This window comes from Liolophura sinensis, chromosome 6 (assembly GCF_032854445.1).
Source record: "Liolophura sinensis isolate JHLJ2023 chromosome 6, CUHK_Ljap_v2, whole genome shotgun sequence".
NCBI lineage: Eukaryota > Metazoa > Mollusca > Polyplacophora > Chitonida > Chitonidae > Liolophura > Liolophura sinensis.
In genome coordinates this window covers 79,210,772-79,228,806 of record NC_088300.1, presented here as the reverse complement: position 1 = coordinate 79,228,806, position 18,035 = coordinate 79,210,772, and the positions used below count along the sequence as shown (strand labels likewise).

At 41.2% G+C, this 18,035-nt stretch overlaps 1 protein-coding gene across 2 annotated transcripts in view; it reads left to right on the top strand.

The window, feature by feature from the left end:
- Positions 1–14,887, top strand: part of LOC135468797 (uncharacterized) — a 41,101-nt gene extending 26,214 nt beyond the window's left edge. For both annotated transcript variants that reach the window (XM_064747220.1, XM_064747221.1), the window contains exons 15-19: positions 356–450; positions 733–892; positions 1,256–1,397; positions 3,202–3,323; positions 8,709–14,887. In XM_064747220.1, the coding sequence (XP_064603290.1) occupies positions 356–450; positions 733–892; positions 1,256–1,397; positions 3,202–3,323; positions 8,709–8,939 (750 nt within the window). In that variant the 3' untranslated portion in view covers positions 8,940–14,887. The remainder of the gene's footprint in view (positions 1–355; positions 451–732; positions 893–1,255; positions 1,398–3,201; positions 3,324–8,708) is intronic.
- The last annotated feature ends 3,148 nt before the right edge of the window (positions 14,888–18,035 follow it).

The following is an 18,035-nucleotide window of genomic DNA, read 5'->3' as shown; positions in this document are numbered from 1 at the left end:
TAAGTCTGTACTGGAGTTCTCTGCCCCTGTCTACCTTACCATCTTGTGTTTATTTATCATGTCAGCTTGCAGTCAGCTCAGTTTACTTCTGCTAGAAATTGATAATAATTTTAACATGTAATTTCAGTTGTGGAATATTTCATGTGTGATGTACTCTTACCTTTCTGCAGATTGTAGAGTACTACACTTTGTATTTTTTTGATGTTCCACTGATTGAAGTAAGTAAGGTACCGTCTTGTTAATCTTTGAGACCTCTGCGAGTAGGTGTTTCTCTCTTGTCAGCCCATAATCTATGCATTTAATTGTAAGAAAGCTTCATGTAAATGCGTGGGTAAATGTATCTCTTTGCCTTCAGGTACAAAGAGTCTGGAAGCAAATTCCACGAGAATACTGTGTGTACATTTCTGGTGGTACGAAATTCCACAATAGTTCTACAGAGATGATCTGCAGGTGAGCAGTACGGGCCAACATATTCCTTATTTGTTTAATTTTGTAGAGCAAAAATTTATATCAATCAGAGAAATAGAAAAGGTTAGTAGCAATATAGATAGTGAGAAAACGTTTAATAGGTTACGGTGGAGAAGTAGTAAGGTAAGCCCACTACATGTGCCTCATGACTGGTCAGGGAATATGTGCAATTTTTTATCTTTCATTATGTTGGCTACCATCATATTTTCATTGTAATCAAAGTGTAGAAGTGATAAAAAAACATGATGGATTTTTCTTTTTCAGGGCAATTGGTCAAAGTTTGGCGAAGTTGGAGAGGGTTACCTTGGTAACGGGTGGTTTCTATGGTGTGATGGAATCTGTGAGCAGAGGCTTTTATGAGGAGACACAGAGAATTTGGAAGAACCATAAAGTGTGGCATATCTTGCCAGAACGGGACCCCACAGTACGTGATACATGGGCTGGGTCTTGTTCATAGTATGTTTTGAAAATGACTATAGTTACTAGAAATCCATTCCTAAATGTAGTTACTGCTCTATAGTATTAGAAACGTGTAGGACTATACAGTTAATTTCTTAAAATATTTTAAAATTTTCTTTTTCAGATTATCATACAAATTTTCATGCTTTTAAATGGACTGGTTGAAATTGTAGGAGAAGGTAATGTGGTTTGTATGAGACAGGTATAGGTAGCACCTTTAGTAGATGAAGGCTGAATCAGCTGCGTTTATACCTTATAGAGTACAGATACTGCATGTTTTTTGACCAGGGGGTCTCGTTTCAGCAATTGTTGTCTATTTTTCATGTAGAACATGAGTAAGAAGGCCTTACAAAACAGGGATGGCACATTTAAAGCTCTTTCCTTTGGCAAGACGATGTTTTGTGGGAGCAGTGTAAGAGAGAGAGAAACAATCGTGGCTAGAGCATTTGACATCTGTGTACTTGTGGAAGGTAAGCATTTTATTCATATTATATGATTAAGTGCGCCGCTTTGGAGACAGGTTTCTGGGTGTGTTTTAGGCTGAATCTTTTGATTTGCTTTGATTTGATTGGGGTTTTACGCCATACTCAAGAATATTTCACTTATACGACGACGGCCAGCATTATGGTTCGAGGAAACCAGGCAGAGCCTGGTGGAAACCCATGACCATCCACAGGTTGCTGGAAGACCTTCCCACGTACGGCCGGAGAGGAAGCTAGCATCAACTGGACCTCACAGCAGTTGCATTGGTGAGAGGCTCCTGGGTCATTACACTGTACTAGCACGCTAACCAACTGAACCACGGAGGCCTCGGCTACCTCTTGCTGTAATGAAATTACCTCAGAATTCAGTATACATGTATACGGCTGAAGTATATTGGGTTACGGTCTGTCTTACAGGTCATTATTCTGACACTGTCAAATGCTTCCTTATTATTAGTTTACTATAAGCACGTGAGATTTTTTGTTACCTAATAATTCAGGCGTTTCAGCACTGCCCCATGAGTGACATCCCGCGAAGCTAGCCTTATACCTCGTAATCATAAGCCAAAGCTGTTCTACAGAACTCGGTGCATGTTAAACATTTCCACAAGCTGAAAACGAGTAACATATTTTCATCCAATTTATTTTTAAATATAAAAAGTTACCACACATTTGGTATCCACATTTGTCTGCTCATATCAGAAGCAACTCCTGGAGCTTAGATGACTCGGATTCAAAATGGCAGACTGCAGATGACTAGCTGTCAATCGGATCATGTGACTGCGTCATAGCTACTGAACAAAAAAAATAAATAAATAATGCTCACCATTTTAATGTATATTCATCAAATCAACATTAAATGAAGGAAAGAGGAAATAATCAAGAAGCCATTCTCAAATGTTTGAGTCAGCTCATCTCAACTCTCACATGTCAGCATGCTGGTAAGCCAAAATTCACTCCTCGCAGTTTCACACCCCGCTTTGTAGCCAAATGTCAACATTTACTGAAAATGTACAAACATTATGAGTGAAATGTATTCTGTATTGTTGAGGAAACCACACACACAGGGAAGTCATGCTGCAACAATGTCACACGTGCATTTGGAATCAAACTCGCTTGCAACGGAAATGTAACCAGTTACAACATCTATTATTAACAGAAAATTTTTTTGCTTATGCTTGCGTACTATTCAAGAGCTTAAGCCTAAAATATCAAATATCACATGGGTGACACACCATCAATAGGAAATAAAGCAAATGACGTCACATTATTTACGTATATTTCTTGCTGAAAAATCTTTATTGGTTTGCAGTTTTAACAGTTTTCTCATGAAAGTATAACACAGATTTTTGGGGAACAAGATTTATTGTGAGGCAACATTGTACTTGTTGGTAACTGTACAGAAGGCTGGTGAGGGACCTCCATGGCCTGGTGTTTAGCATGCTAGTGCAGCACAGTGTCCCAGAGGCCTGTTACCAACGTGGTCACTGTGAGCTCAACTTTCTCTCTGACCGTATTGGCATGGTCTGGCAGCAACTCTGTGGATGGTCATGGGTTTCCTGGGGGCTGTGCCAGGCTTCCTCCCAATATAAATGCTTGTTGACAGCCGCTTCATTTCAGTGAAATTATCTCGGCTTAAAAAAAATATCAAATAAATTAATACACCGCGGTGACAAGATGTCTTGGTGAACAGTTTAGTACATTCTCATTTTTACACTTGCCTGAGGGCCCTGAAAACTGAGTGTTGGGATTTTATCTGATTTCACCTCTAAGATTTGTTGTTTTTATCCAGGCGGCCCAGGCTCTGCTCATGAAGCTGAGCAGTTTGCGTGGAGTGATCGAATTGTAATACCCATCCGGGCGACAGGAGGTGCCGCAGGAGGATTGTTTGGTGTCCCACAGAAAATATTCAAGGTATTGTGAACATGTTGCATTCTTGTGGCCCAAAACTGACAGTACAACTGGTAGTCACCCTAGACAGCATTTCCAGATTGTCCTGAATGACTTCATCCATTAATATGCACTTATCATTCACTGCTGCACATTTCTTTATCATTCTTAACTTTATTCACCATAATGACAAATCAGCAGCTAAGAAACACCAATGGTTTACTCCAAGCACTCCTGTTTCCCCATCCCACATCATTGACTGTGACTGTACATGTGAAGTGTTAAACACCAGTAGTTTACCCCAAGCACTCCTGTTTCCCCATCCCATGCCATTGACTGTGAATGTACAAGTGAAGTGTTAAACACCAGTGGTTTACTCCAAGAACTCCTGTTTCCCCAGCCCATACCATTGACTGTGACTGTACATGTGAAGTGTTAAACACCAGTAGTTTACTTCAGATACCCCTGTTTCCCCATCCCACATCATTGACTGTGACTGTACATGTGAAGTGTTAAACACCAGTAGTTTACTTCAGATACCCCTGTTTCCCCATCCCACATCATTGACTGTGACTGTACATGTGAAGTGTTAAACACCAGTGGATTACTCCAAGCACTCCTGTTTCCACATTCAACATCATTGACTGTGGCTGTACATGTGAAGTGTTAAAAACCAATGGTTTACTCCAAGCACCCCTGTTTCCCCATACCATATCATTGACTGTGGCTGTACATGTGAAGTGTTGAACACCAGTGGTTTATCCCAAGCACTCCTGTTTCCACATACCATATCATTGACTATGGCTGTACATGTGAAGTGTTGAACACCAGTGGTTTACTCCAAGCACTCCTGTTTCCCCATCCCACATCATTGACTGTGACTGTACAAGTCAAGTGTTGGACACCAGCGGTTTACCCCAAGCACTCCTGTTTCCCTATCCCATATCATTGACTATGGCTGTACATGTGAAGTGTTGAACACCAGTGGTTTATCCCAAGCACTCCTGTTTCCACATACCATATCATTGACTATGGCTGTACATGTGAAGTGTTGAACACCAGTGGATTACTCCAAGCACTCCTGTTTCCACATTCCATATCATTGACCGTGACTGTACATGTGAAGTGTTAAACACCAGTAGTTTACCCCAAGCACTCCTGTTTCCCCATCCCATGCCATTGACTGTGAATGTACAAGTGAAGTGTTAAACACCAGTGGTTTACTCCAAACAGCCCTGTTTCCCCATCCCACATCATTGACTGTGACTGTACATTTGAAGTGTTAAACACCAGTGGTTTAATCCAAGCACCCCTGTTTCCTCATACCATATCATTGACTGTGGCTGTACATGTGAAGTGTTAAACACCAGTGGTTTACTCCAAGCACTCCTGTTTCCTCATCCCACATCATTGACTGTGACTGTACATTTGAAGTGTTAAACACCAGTGGTTTACTCCAAACAGCCCTGTTTCCCCACCCCACATCATTGACTGTGGCTGTACATGTGAAGTGTTAAACACCAGCGGTTTACCCCAATCACTCCTGTTTCCTCATTCCACATCATTGACTGTGGCTGTACATTTTAAGTGTTAAACACCAGTGGTTTAATCCAAGCACTCCTGTTTCCCCATACCATATCATTGACTGTGGCTGTACAAGTGAAGTGTTAAACACCAATGGTTTACTCCAAGCACCCCTGTTTCCTCATACCATATCATTGACTATGGATGTACATGTGAAGTGTTAACACCAGTAGTTTACTTCAGATACCTCTGTTTCCCCACCCCACATCATTGACTGTGACTGTACATGTGAAGTGTTAAACACCAGCGGTTTACCCCAATCACTCCTGTTTCCCCATTCCACATCATTGACTATGGCTGTACAAGTGAAGTGTTACACACCAATGTTTTACTCCAAGCACTCCTGTTTCCCCATCCCATTTCATTGACTTTGGCTGTACAAGTGTAGTGTTAAACACCAGTAGTTTACTCCAAGCACTCCTGTTTCCCCACCCCATACCACTGACTGTGACTGTACAAGTGAAGTGTTAAACACCAATGTTTTACTCCAAGCACTCCTGTTTCCCCATCCCATATCATTGACTTTGGCTGTACAAGTGTAGTGTTAAACACCAGTAGTTTACCCCAAGCACCCCTGTTTCCCCATCCCATACCATTGAATGTGACTGTACATGTGAAGTGTTAAACACCAGTGGATTACTCCAAGCACTCCTGTTTCCCCACCCCATATCATTGACTTTGGCTGTACAAGTGTAGTGTTAAACACCAGTAGTTTACCCCAAGCACCCCTGTTTCCCCATCCCATACCATTGAATGTGACTGTACATGTGAAGTGTTAAACACCAGTGGATTACTCCAAGCACTCCTGTTTCCACATTCCACATCATTGACTGTGACTGTACATGTGAAGTGTTAAACACCAGCGGTTTACTCCAAGCACTCCTGTTTCCCCATACCATATCATTGACTGTGGCTGTACAAGTGAAGTGTTAAACACCAATGGTTTACTCCAAGCACTCCTGTTTCCCCATCCCATACCATTGACTGTGACTGTACAAGTGAAGTGTTAAACACCAGTAGTTTACTCCAAGCACCCCTGTTTCCCCATCCCATACCATTGACTGTGACTGTACATGTGAAGTGTTAAACACCAGTGGATTACTCCAAGCACTCCTGTTTCCTCATCCCACATCATTGACTGTGACTGTACAAGTGAAGTGTTAAACACCAGTGGATTACTCCAAGCACCCCTATTTCTCCACCCCACATCATTGACTGTGGCTGTACATGTGAAGTGTTAAACACCAGTGGTTTACCCCAAGCACCCCTGTTTCCCCACCCCACATCATTGACTGTGGCTGTACATGTGAAGTGTTAAACACCAGTGGTTTACCCCAAGCACTCCTGTTTCCCCACCCCACATCATTGACTGTGGCTGTACATGTGAAGTGTTAAACACCAGTGGATTACCCCAAGCACCCCTGTTTCCCCACCCCACATCATTGACTGTGGCTGTACATGTGAAGTGTTAAACACCAGTGGTTTACCCCAAGCACTCCTGTTTCCCCACCCCACATCATTGACTGTGACTGTACATGTGAAGTGTTAAACACCAGTGGTTTACCCCAAGCACCCCTGTTTCCCCACCCCACATCATTGACTGTGGCTGTACATGTGAAGTGTTAAACACCAGTGGTTTACCCCAACCACTCCTGTTTCCCCACCCCACATCATTGACTGTGACTGTACATGTGAAGTGTTAAACACCAGTGGTTTACCCCAAGCACCCCTGTTTCCCCACCCCACATCATTGACTGTGGCTGTACATGTGAAGTGTTAAACACCAGTGGATTACTCCAAGCACCCCTATTTCTCCACCCCACATCATTGACTGTGAGTGTACATGTGAAGTGTTGAACACCTGTGGATTACTCCAAGCACCCCTATTTCTCCACCCCACATCATTGACTGTGAGTGTACATGTGAAGTGTTGAACACCTGTGGTTTACCCCAAGCACCCCTATTTCTCCACCCCACATCATTGACTGTGAGTGTACATGTGAAGTGTTGAACACCTGTGGTTTACCCCAAGCACTCCTGTTTCCCCATCCTACATCATAGACTGTGGCTGTACATGTGAAGTGTTAAACACCAGTGGATTACTCCAAGCACCCCTATTTCTCCACCCCACATCATTGACTGTGAGTGTACATGTGAAGTGTTGAACACCTGTGGTTTACCCCAAGCACTCCTGTTTCCTCATCCCACATCATTGACTGTGACTGTACATGTGAAGTGTTAAACACCAGTGGATTACTCCAAGCACCCCTATTTCTCCACCCCACATCATTGACTGTGAGTGTACATGTGAAGTGTTGAACACCTGTGGTTTACCCCAAGCACCCCTATTTCTCCACCCCACATCATTGACTGTGACTGTACATGTGAAGTGTTGAACACCTGTGGTTTACCCCAAGCACTCCTGTTTCCCCATCCCACATCATAGACTGTGGCTGTACATGTGAAGTGTTGAACACCTGTGGTTTACCCCAAGCACTCCTGTTTCCCCATCCCACATCATAGACTGTGGCTGTACATGTGAAGTGTTGAACACCTGTGGTTTACCCCAAGCACTCCTGTTTCCCCATCCCACATCATAGACTGTGGCTGTATATTTGATGTGTTTATAATAAACACTGGTTGGTCAGATACAGTCATTTTTCACAATGAAACACATGGACACAGGCATTTGTTTGCATTAGATACAAAGAAAAAGGATTAGAAAAAATAATATTTTAGCTGGTACATAGAAGGTGTGTGCCCCTCCAAACTGGTCTTGAGTTAATTCAGATACTTGTACAGTTCTAGGTAAATTTTTATTCTTCTTAGAATTTCTTTTGTCACAAATGAACACTGCCAGGCATTATTTTACAGAGTTATGCCCCTTAGATGGATTGTTATCTTGATAATTACTCTGCCAATTTTATACATGTACATAAAAATTTATTGATGAGACTCTTACCTACTTAGAACAGGAGAGTTTTGAGATTAACTTCTTTTGGTTATTAGAGGTAAGATAAGTCTTACCCTCATGTGACTTGTCAAGTATCTTATTAAACAGTTTTTGTTGATGCAACACTTCTTTCCTTCTGGAATTTCCTGTAAACTTTAGGCAGCCTTCTCTTCCTCAGTTTTCACTATTATTTCTCATTTCTATTTTTTTTCTTTTCTAAATACCCTTTTGTAAAACTTTTTTCAGACAATTATATTAGTTTAGATGTGGTCCCAAAATAGTAGCCTAACATTTCTTACAGGTAACTTGGTACAATAGGACTTTCTTGCCTTTAGCAGAGTTCAAACTCAAAACTCTCCCATTCATACTTCTGTCAACAACATCCACCTATGTGTATCAACCAAATTAATCAGACTTGCACACTTGCACACACAGGCATGCCCCATCAGCTTGTTTTGGCTTTTGCAATTGCGGATCTGACTGATCTTTGTCCTATTTTCATGAGTCTTTAACTTTGAAAATATTTGTACAGGAATGTGATATTTTTGTATGCAAAAGCTAATTATGTCTGATTTATAGCCATTTATTGACTGTTGACCTTGACAACTTGGATATAATGGCTATAATTTTAACCTGCACCTATAAATCTGATATACTGGCATTCTTCAACATTTTCACATGTTTGCAAGGTGTTTATTTAAGCATATTTATGAAACGGACCAATCCAATGTAACGGACCAATGTAGTTTTGTCACCAAAATCAAATTCAAATATGCATAAATTGCACTGAAAGCTGCTCTATTGTATGCGAATAGGCTGAGGAAGTAGACTACATGTGCATGTGGGTTGATGATTCCATTTTCTCTCTTCAGGTCCCGCAGTGTGTGTCTGAAGATGATTGGACAATTCTCAGCCAGAAAACATGCTCACCTACAGAAATTGGAAACGCTGTTTCTAGAATCATCTCTAGTATCTTTAAGAAGCCCAAGATTGGGGTAAAACCAACGACAAAGAAAGTCATTACCAAAGGGAAAAAACTCCCAAAAGCTGAAACTCTGTCTAAACCGAGTCTGACGACGATGAAAACCATCATTCTGGGTTAAATCCCATGTATATGGACAAGGTGCTATCTGTGTAGGCAGTCAGCCTTATGTCACTATTGCTTCATTGTCTTCATTGCTTCTGTAACAGGTACATGGACTTTCTCAAGTTAAGACCATAAGAAACAGGGAAAAACACAAGAGAAAAAGAGTGTAAATGTAGTTTCTGGACTGACACCAGTGGTTATGAGCACTGTCAATCACACCCGAACTCGTTGCCTGACAGGATAGGAATGTCCAGCTACGATTCATGTGGTTCAGTGTGCAGAGCATGCATAACAATGCTAATTGATTTTAAAGTCTAAAGGTCGACAGAGACGGTAGATGAGGCTTTTTACTTTTTTATGTTCTTAAGGTATTTCTTTCTTTTTCTTTGTTATATGATGACACAAACGGTATCTGATAAAGAAAGATTGTGTCCGAGGCTGATGAGCACAAAAAACACTACATCACCCCCTGAGTGGAAGTGATTTTGATAGAAATAACTGAATCTTCGACTGATAGTGTACCTATCATTGTGTGTGGGAATGTCTGTCTACGTACTTCTTCTCTCCTTTTTAATAATTGTTTGTTCCAAAAAATCGGTGCTTAAATGTTTTACATATTGTTATGTTTGCTGGAGAAACAAATTAAGCTTTAGAAATTCAGAAAATTGATTTGAGTTTTGGTGTTACTTACATGTGGCATTTTTAACACAAGACGGCAGAGAAATATCAAGGCTGTGATTTTCCTCATGTGACTTGTTTTTAGGGTCAGTACCACTGTTGATGTCTGCAGTGTTCTGACAAACATTTATATTGAATGTTATATATATTTTATTACCTGTAGTTAGAATTTCATTCATACTTGTAACTTTACACTGTCAGATATATGCCTTGTAAATAGAAATTCTCTCATATCTATGGCTGGACCATGTATCACTCAATAAGATTTGTACTTGTTTTAGATAATTACATAGTTAGTTTCTGAAAGGATTTTTAATAATGTACACCTTTTGCCCCTGAGGCTAGTGCTAAACTGTATGAAGCAAAGGCAGATGAGAAGAAACATCTGTCTTCCAGGTGAGATTTGTCATGTCGGTCCTGGATGCTATAACCTTAGTGATTTCATGCACAATACACTGCCATTCTAAATGGTTGAATTTTCAAATGGTGCTTTTGTATTGAATACATGTTGAGAAAAAGAAACCATAATATGCATTTCTCTGTTCACAGTACACAGTGCTACTTATCATAGTAAATGACTTACTAAAGCATTATAAATAAATGTTGATGTATGTTAGCTTATATGAAACCATACTGTTTGGTTGACTTCATGTTGACTTCATGCTTATAAATGTGTTCTTACTGCTTACTTGAGATTATGGCCTCTTACATTCTCTTTCTGAAGTTGATAAGGTAAGGATTCTGATGTCCTGGTGAGCAGATCTGCTTAAGCAAAGATTTCTGTAAAACTGACCACTTCACAAGTAAATCGTTTACCTCACCAGTAATATTCCATTTTAGAACACATCTGAATGAATGGAAATGATTTGTCCAGAAGTACATTGTAGTTGAACAACACCAGTGGAGAAATGGAGGTTTCTTAACCCAAGTCAGTCATCTCGTCGCGGAAACAGTCATCTCGCGTAGAGGACAGTCACTTCCGATGGTCGGGTATGGGACAGTCACTTCCGATGGTTGGGTATAGGACAGTCACTTCTGATGGAGACTTTTAGAGAATCCCATTACCATTTACCCGTAAGTCCATATTCTGTATATATTTACACTTGTTACCAAAATATTTATTTCCATTTTAATTGGTTGGTAGTTGAATCTTGGAATGTCTGATCAAAGCTGGCCTTTTTGTTAGCCCTTTAGCCTGTTCGGACTTTTCTTGCTTAAGACTTGTGTGACATGAATTTGTTTCATGAAATATGAATTAACTTCGACAGTATTGTTACAGCTGTACCCAGTGTACATGTACTACATTCACTCAAACAAAATATCTTCAATCAAAAGTACAAAGTATGACTACCTTAATTGAGTAGGTTAAGATGTTGGGGAAGAGTTACGTGAATGTGGTAGGACACACCCTGCAGCAACCTACAGCACCCTACAGCACCCTACAGCACCCTGCAGCACCCTACAGCCCCCTGCAGCACCCTGCAGCTCTGGTAATGAGAATATTGCTGTAGTACACGCTCCAGAGACCAGATAGGAGTATAGTCTACATCACGTAATGGATACACAAGAAAGATCGGCCAGGTGTGACCTGTGTCAATCTGCTCACTGCATCTTCATTGATGTCATATGCTGGAAGGTTTATGCAGTTTTGTGCCCTACATACAGCTGATTTCACAACTCAATTAAACATCAATTGACGAGGTCGTGCGACTGCTTGAGAAGGCTACGCTGTCATGCGTTTGAAAGCATTTTACATTTTGGGAGGTTTTTCATTTGCATTTGCATTTTAAGTTGAAGAAAAAGAAATGAGGTAAGTGGAAACTGGTTAAATTGAGCAGAAAAGTTGTCTAAATACTTCATTTTTTTTCTTTTGGTGCAACTTGAGTGCTTGTGTTTCTGAGCTAGGATAAGTGTGGCTGACTTGTTCTCTGATCACATCCTGTACCTCTCAGTCTGCAGCAGTTACAGGTATTCTACCTGTGAGTTCACTGGACTTGTGATGAACGCAGGGTAGAGCCACTTATACATACAGTGTATAACAATCAACACGTGGAGAACATACAAGTCATTAACCCATGCGTTACAAAAAAGCATGCATATTATATGGAAGAGCTGAAAAGCATGCACAAGAATAAAATTTTCATGGCATGTCTAGAAATTTTTTATTAAAATGTCTGAAATTTGAATTTATTACCTGGTGCCATATGAAGATGATGTTTGTTAGAGAAGCACAACCAGTCTGATAGCATAAGTCTAACATCTGTTAGACAACCACAGGTATAAATCAAGTACCAGTGCCATTACTCTGTTGTGCAAAACATAACCAAAAGTCCATGTACATGTACTTCTTAAAAATGGGTCAGGATTTTCCACCAGACACTACCCAGTTTCATTTCACCGTAATGCTCTCCGCTGCCATATACTAAGTGAAATATTCTAGTATACAGCATAAAATTCCAGTCAAATCAGTAAATAAAAAAAATCTTAAACAGGCACAAACTTCACTATATGTGGGTACATTGGATTAGTTTACGGTTCTTAACCTACACATAATGCATGGGTTCAAAATCGAATTGCCTGTTGATGGTATACATGTAGCACAGAATATATTACATCATTGAATGTTATAGTGTATACAACACAAGTAAAATTGTCTGTGTCTATACTGGCAGTTCATGTAACGGACAGCTGTATCTACATGTACAACACAAGTAAAATTGTCTGTGTCTATACTGGCAGTTCATGTAACGGACAGCTGTATCTACATGTACAACACAAGTAAAATTGTCTGTGTCTATACTGGCAGTTCATGTAACGGACAGCTGTATCTACATGTACAACACAAGTAAAATTGTCTGTGTCTATACTGGCAGTTCATGTAACGGACAGCTGTATCTACATGTACAACACAAGTAAAATTGTCTGTGTCTGTACTGGCACTTCATGTAACGGACAGCTGTATCTACATGTACAACACAAGTAAAATTGTCTGTGTCTATACTGGCAGTTCATGTAACGGACAGCTGTATCTACATGTACAACACAAGTAAAATTGTCTGTGTCTGTACTGGCAGTTCATGTAACGGACAGCTGTATCTACATGTACAACACAAGTAAAATTGTCTGTGTCTGTACTGGCAGTTCATGTAACGGACAGCTGTATCTACATGTACAACACAAGTAAAATTGTCTGTATCTATACTGGCAGTTCATCTAACCGACAGCTGTATCTATACATGTACATATATTTGATGATGTATAAGCGTACACATCACAGTCTCCTGATAAATTTAATTCTGTGCAGGCTTTTTATGTTTAGTTTCCATGGTAACCAGGTAGGGTGCCAAAACCAGTGCTGCAATCGATTCTCTTTCTTGTGATGGGGTATCTTAGACAGGTGTATTAATTAAGATAGTCCATTGCCCTACCAGGTGATACCTCAGAGTGTGCTCAGCTACAGTGGGCCATTAATAAACCGGACAGCCATATGTCTTTGTACTTCTCTCTGTCAGTTCTAGTAAAATGTTACACTAAAAATTCAAAACCAGACAATGCCCCATTTTTCTTTAGAAGACAGTGACACATTTTCTACGAAGACTCTGTTTTTTTTTCTTTTGCATTAGTTGATATACTGATCCGTTAGCATAAGGACAGGCTTGTTATTACCTTCTTTCATGAGAACAAGCTTGTTATTACCTTGTTCCATGGGGACAGAAACATGCATGAAACTTCTAATTGTCTTGTTGGTGCATTATAACTCTTATAAATGTATATATAGGTTTGATCAAATGTCCCTGCATAGAAACTGCAGCACAAAGGAATATAGTTCTGGGAGTGGAACATTTTAACTTTTTATTAAAGGCTAGAAGGTTGAGGAAAAGTGGAACATTAAAGGGCAAGTTAAAGAATCAGTGTTGATTGGCTGGCAGTGGAGATAGGATTTCCTGGGTTAAAGCCTACAGCCTTGCTCACTCGTTAGTAAATGTGCCATATTTAAAATTCATCTTAGGCTAGGCATAAACCTGTACTTGTCTGTCTCTCATGCCAGCAAATCAGCAACCATTCCATATCCCTGTAACTCTTCAGTGGAGTGAGCCCTGTGAGGGAATAAAGACGTTCCACACATTGACTGTTATCCATGAAACATGGTCTATATTTACATTGTTACCATAAACATGTAGCATCATCCTGTAACCTCTCACATCTAACAGTTAACTCATTCCGACTCAACACTGAGATTTTATGTGTTAATTGGGTTGCCAGTCACTTGAAATTTACATTTGACTTTCAGAAACTGCAAATTAAATTTGCTCTATCATTTAGACAAGGCGAATTTGTCAAAACAGAATTTCATGTTCATGCAAATGTGTTGAAGATGTTAACTTAAATTTTTGAAAATCATGCAAATTTTTGGAAAAAATCATTAAAATGACAGGAAGGTTGTTCTTGGCTTTGCTTGTCCATGTGGATAAATGTTATGTGTCTGTTAATGTCTTACTGTTGATAGAATTAAACAAAGCCTTCACAAATTTGCGTGTGTTGTAATGAAGGAAATATTCTTAGTCTTGTTGAATGTACATGTATCACATGATATATATATTTTGTATTACCAGCCAACTGTTAAGTGCCATGTTAAATTGATTGAGGAGTAGATGATTGTTTATGAATCTTACAGACTGAACTGAAGTTTAGTTTTCAGTATTGGTTAATATTTTTTAATCTTTACATGATTGTTTGTATTTTAAATGAAAAACTTGCTGGCCCCAATATGCCTCGTCTAGATTTTATAGCCAGAACTAAATGTTCATATTCAAACTTGAAATGATTGAATAATTAGAAAAAAATAATTGAGTTTTTGTTTATATGTAAATGTAAGCATGTGTTACAAAGATGATCATCAATGAATGTCTACTGCCAAAATCCCTGTCATCTGTCACCTGGAAATTAGCCATGTCCTCTACCCCCATGTACTCAGAAATCACAAAGCATTAAAAGGAATATGTAGTCTTGTCATTATGTTTGTATCATTTTCCAGCAACTTCAACTTTTATCCTGAATTGTGATACATACTTGTCTTCATTGTACACTAAAGTTCATCTTAGCATCATGATTTTCCTTTTGTTTTTTGATCTTTAGCCATGTAAACCTCTGGTCTGGTTCACTTATGTTCTGTTATAAACAACAGGGAATGTGCTTTCAGTTGCAGATACTATTGGTAACACATATGTTATACATGGATACTCTTTTTTATGTCCCTTGTAATAAAAGACATCTATAATTCCTTTACATCACTCCGTGTTGATTTTCTTTGGGTTAACATGTATGGCATAATCTGTAATAGGGCCGCATTGAATTACCTCCCTTCAGGCCACTCTCCTTTTTAAAAGGGGTGTTAATTTTTAGCAGTAATCTGGGTGGGACCTCCAAGAAAATGGCTAATGGCAAGCTTCCGAGGTAAAGCAGCATGAGCTGTGGTTGGGTGGGACCTCAGAGAAAATGGCCAGCGGCAAGCTTCCGAGGTAAAGCAGCGTGAGCTGTGGTTGGGTGGGACCTCAGAGAAAATGGCCAGCGGCAAGCTTCCGAGGTAAAGCAGCGGGAGCTGTGGTTGGGTGGGACCTCAGAGAAAATGGCCAGCGGCAAGCTTTCAAGGTAAAGCAGCGTGAGCTGTGGTTGGGTGGGACCTCAGAGAAAATGGCCAGCGGCAAGCTTCCGAGGTAAAGCAGCGGGAGCTGTGGTTGGGTGGGACCTCAGAGAAAATGGCCAGCGGCAAGCTTCCAAGGTAAAGCAGCCTGAGCTGTGGTTGGGTGAGACCTCAGAGAAAATGGCTAGTGGCAAGCTTCTGAGGTAAAGAAGCATACGCTGCATATACATGTAGTTAAAGATTTTACTTTTGTGAATTTGTTTGGAAAGTCTTTTTTAAGCAATTTGGAGGTAATTTAAAAATTCTAGCCCTAATTAAATATAATATACCGTTTTGGCAAACTCAATCAGATATATATATATATAGTCTACTTAATCTGCAAAATATCAACTGAATTTAAGACTCCCAACATTTCTAAAACTCTCAAAGGATTCTGTTGTTTCTGGAAAATATTTGTCACAGTCTTGAATGAACGTACGTACTGCATGCTTTTATGGTCAAATTCCGCTTCTCATAGTTTCACACCTCAAAACTGATCTCTCATTACAGCATAGTCCATGTGGTGTAACAAGGGAGGTTCATTCAGAGCAGGTCTACAACATTGTTGACCCAGATGTCAGTATCTGTAATGATGACAGTATGGTTGACCCTGATGCCAATATCTGTTAATATGATAACATTGTTGACCCGATCTTGGCATCTGTAATTGTGACAGCATTCTTGACCCAGGTGTTGGTATCTGTCATTATGACAACATTGTTGACCCAGATGTTGGCATCTGTAAATATGACAGTATTGTTGACCCAGATGTCAGCATCTGTAATTATGACAACATAGTTGACCCAGATGTTGGCATCTGTAAATATGACAGTATTGTTGACCCAGATGCCAGCATCTGTAACTATGACAACATTGTTGACCCAGATGTTGGCATCTGTAAATATGACGGTATTGTTGACCCAGATGTTAGCATCTATAATTATGGCATCATTGTTGACCCAAATGTTAGCATCTGTAAATAGGACAGTATTGTTGACCAAGACATTGGCATCTGTAAATATGACAACATTGTTACTTCCGTACTGGAGACTGCTCGTTGCCACCAAGGCCCATGGATACTGGTGAGAGGGAGATCAGGAAGGCTTGTTGCCACCAAGGCCCGTGGACACTAGTAACAGAGGGATCCGGATTGGTTATTGTCACAGAGACCCATGAACAGTGGTGAAGAGGTGATCTGGATTGTTTGTGCCACCAAGGCCTATGGACATTAATGACAAAGGGATTCGGATTACTTGTTGCCACCAAGGAACATGGACAGTGGTGACAAGGGGATCTGGATTGCATGTTGCCCCAAGGCCCATGGACAGTGGTGACAAGGGAATCTGGATTGCATGTTGCCCCACGGCCCATGGAGAGTGGTCACAAGGGGATCTGGATTGCTTGTTGCCCCCAAGGCCCATGGACAGTGGTGACGAGGGAATCCGGATTGCTTGTTGTCACCAAGGCCCATGGACAGTGGTGACAAGGGAATCTGGATTGCTTGTTGTCACCAAGGCCCATAGACAGTGGTGACGAGGGGATCTGGATTGCATGTTGCCCCACGGCCCATGGAGAGTGGTCACAAGGGGATCTGGATTGCTTGTTGCCCCCAAGGCCCATGGACAGTGGTGACGAGGGAATCCGGATTGCTTGTTGTCACCAAGGCCCATGGACAGTGGTGACAAGGGAATCTGGATTGCTTGTTGTCACCAAGGCCCATGGACAGTGGTGACGAGGGGATCTGGATTGCATGTTGCCCCACGGCCCATGGAGAGTGGTCACAAGGGGATCTGGATTGATTGTTGCCCCCAAGGCCCATGGACAGTGGTGAAGAGGTGATCTGGATTGTTTGTGCCACCAAGGCCCATGGACATTAATGACAAAGGGATCCGGATTACTTGTTGCCACCAAGGAACATGGACAGTGGTGACAAGGGGATCTGGATTGCATGTTGCCCCACGGCCCATGGAGAGTGGTCACAAGGGGATCTGGATTGCTTGTTGCCCCCAAGACCCATGAACAGTGGTGAAGAGGTGATCTGGATTGTTTGTGCCACCAAGGCCCATGGACATTAATGACAAAGGGATCCGGATTACTTGTTGCCACCAAGGAACATGGACAGTGGTGACAAGGGGATCTGGATTGCATGTTGCCCCACGGCCCATGGAGAGTGGTCACAAGGGGATCTGGATTGCTTGTTGCCCCCAAGACCCATGAACAGTGGTGAAGAGGTGATCTGGATTGTTTGTGCCACCAAGGCCCATGGACATTAATGACAAAGGGATCCGGATTACTTGTTGCCACCAAGGAACATGGACAGTGGTGACAAGGGGATCTGGATTGATTATTTCCACCAAGCTCCATGAACAGTGGTGACAAGGGAATTCGGACAGCTTGTTGCCACAGTGGTGAGAAGGGGATCTGGATTGCATGTTGCCCCAAGGCCCAAGGACAGTGGTGACAAGGGAATCTGGATTGCTTGTTGCCCCCAAGGCCCATGAACAGTGGTGAGAAGGGGATCTGGATTGCATGTTGCCCCAAGGCCCATGGAGAGTGGTGACAAGGGGATGTGGATTGCATGTTGCCCCAAGCCCATGGACAGTGGTGAGAAGGGGATCTGGATTGCATGTTGCCCCAAGGCCCATGGACAGTGGTGAGAAGGGGATCTGGATTGCATGTTGCCCCAAGGCCCAAGGACAGTGGTGACAAGGGAATCTGGATTGCTTGTTGCCCCCAAGGCCCATGGACAGTGGT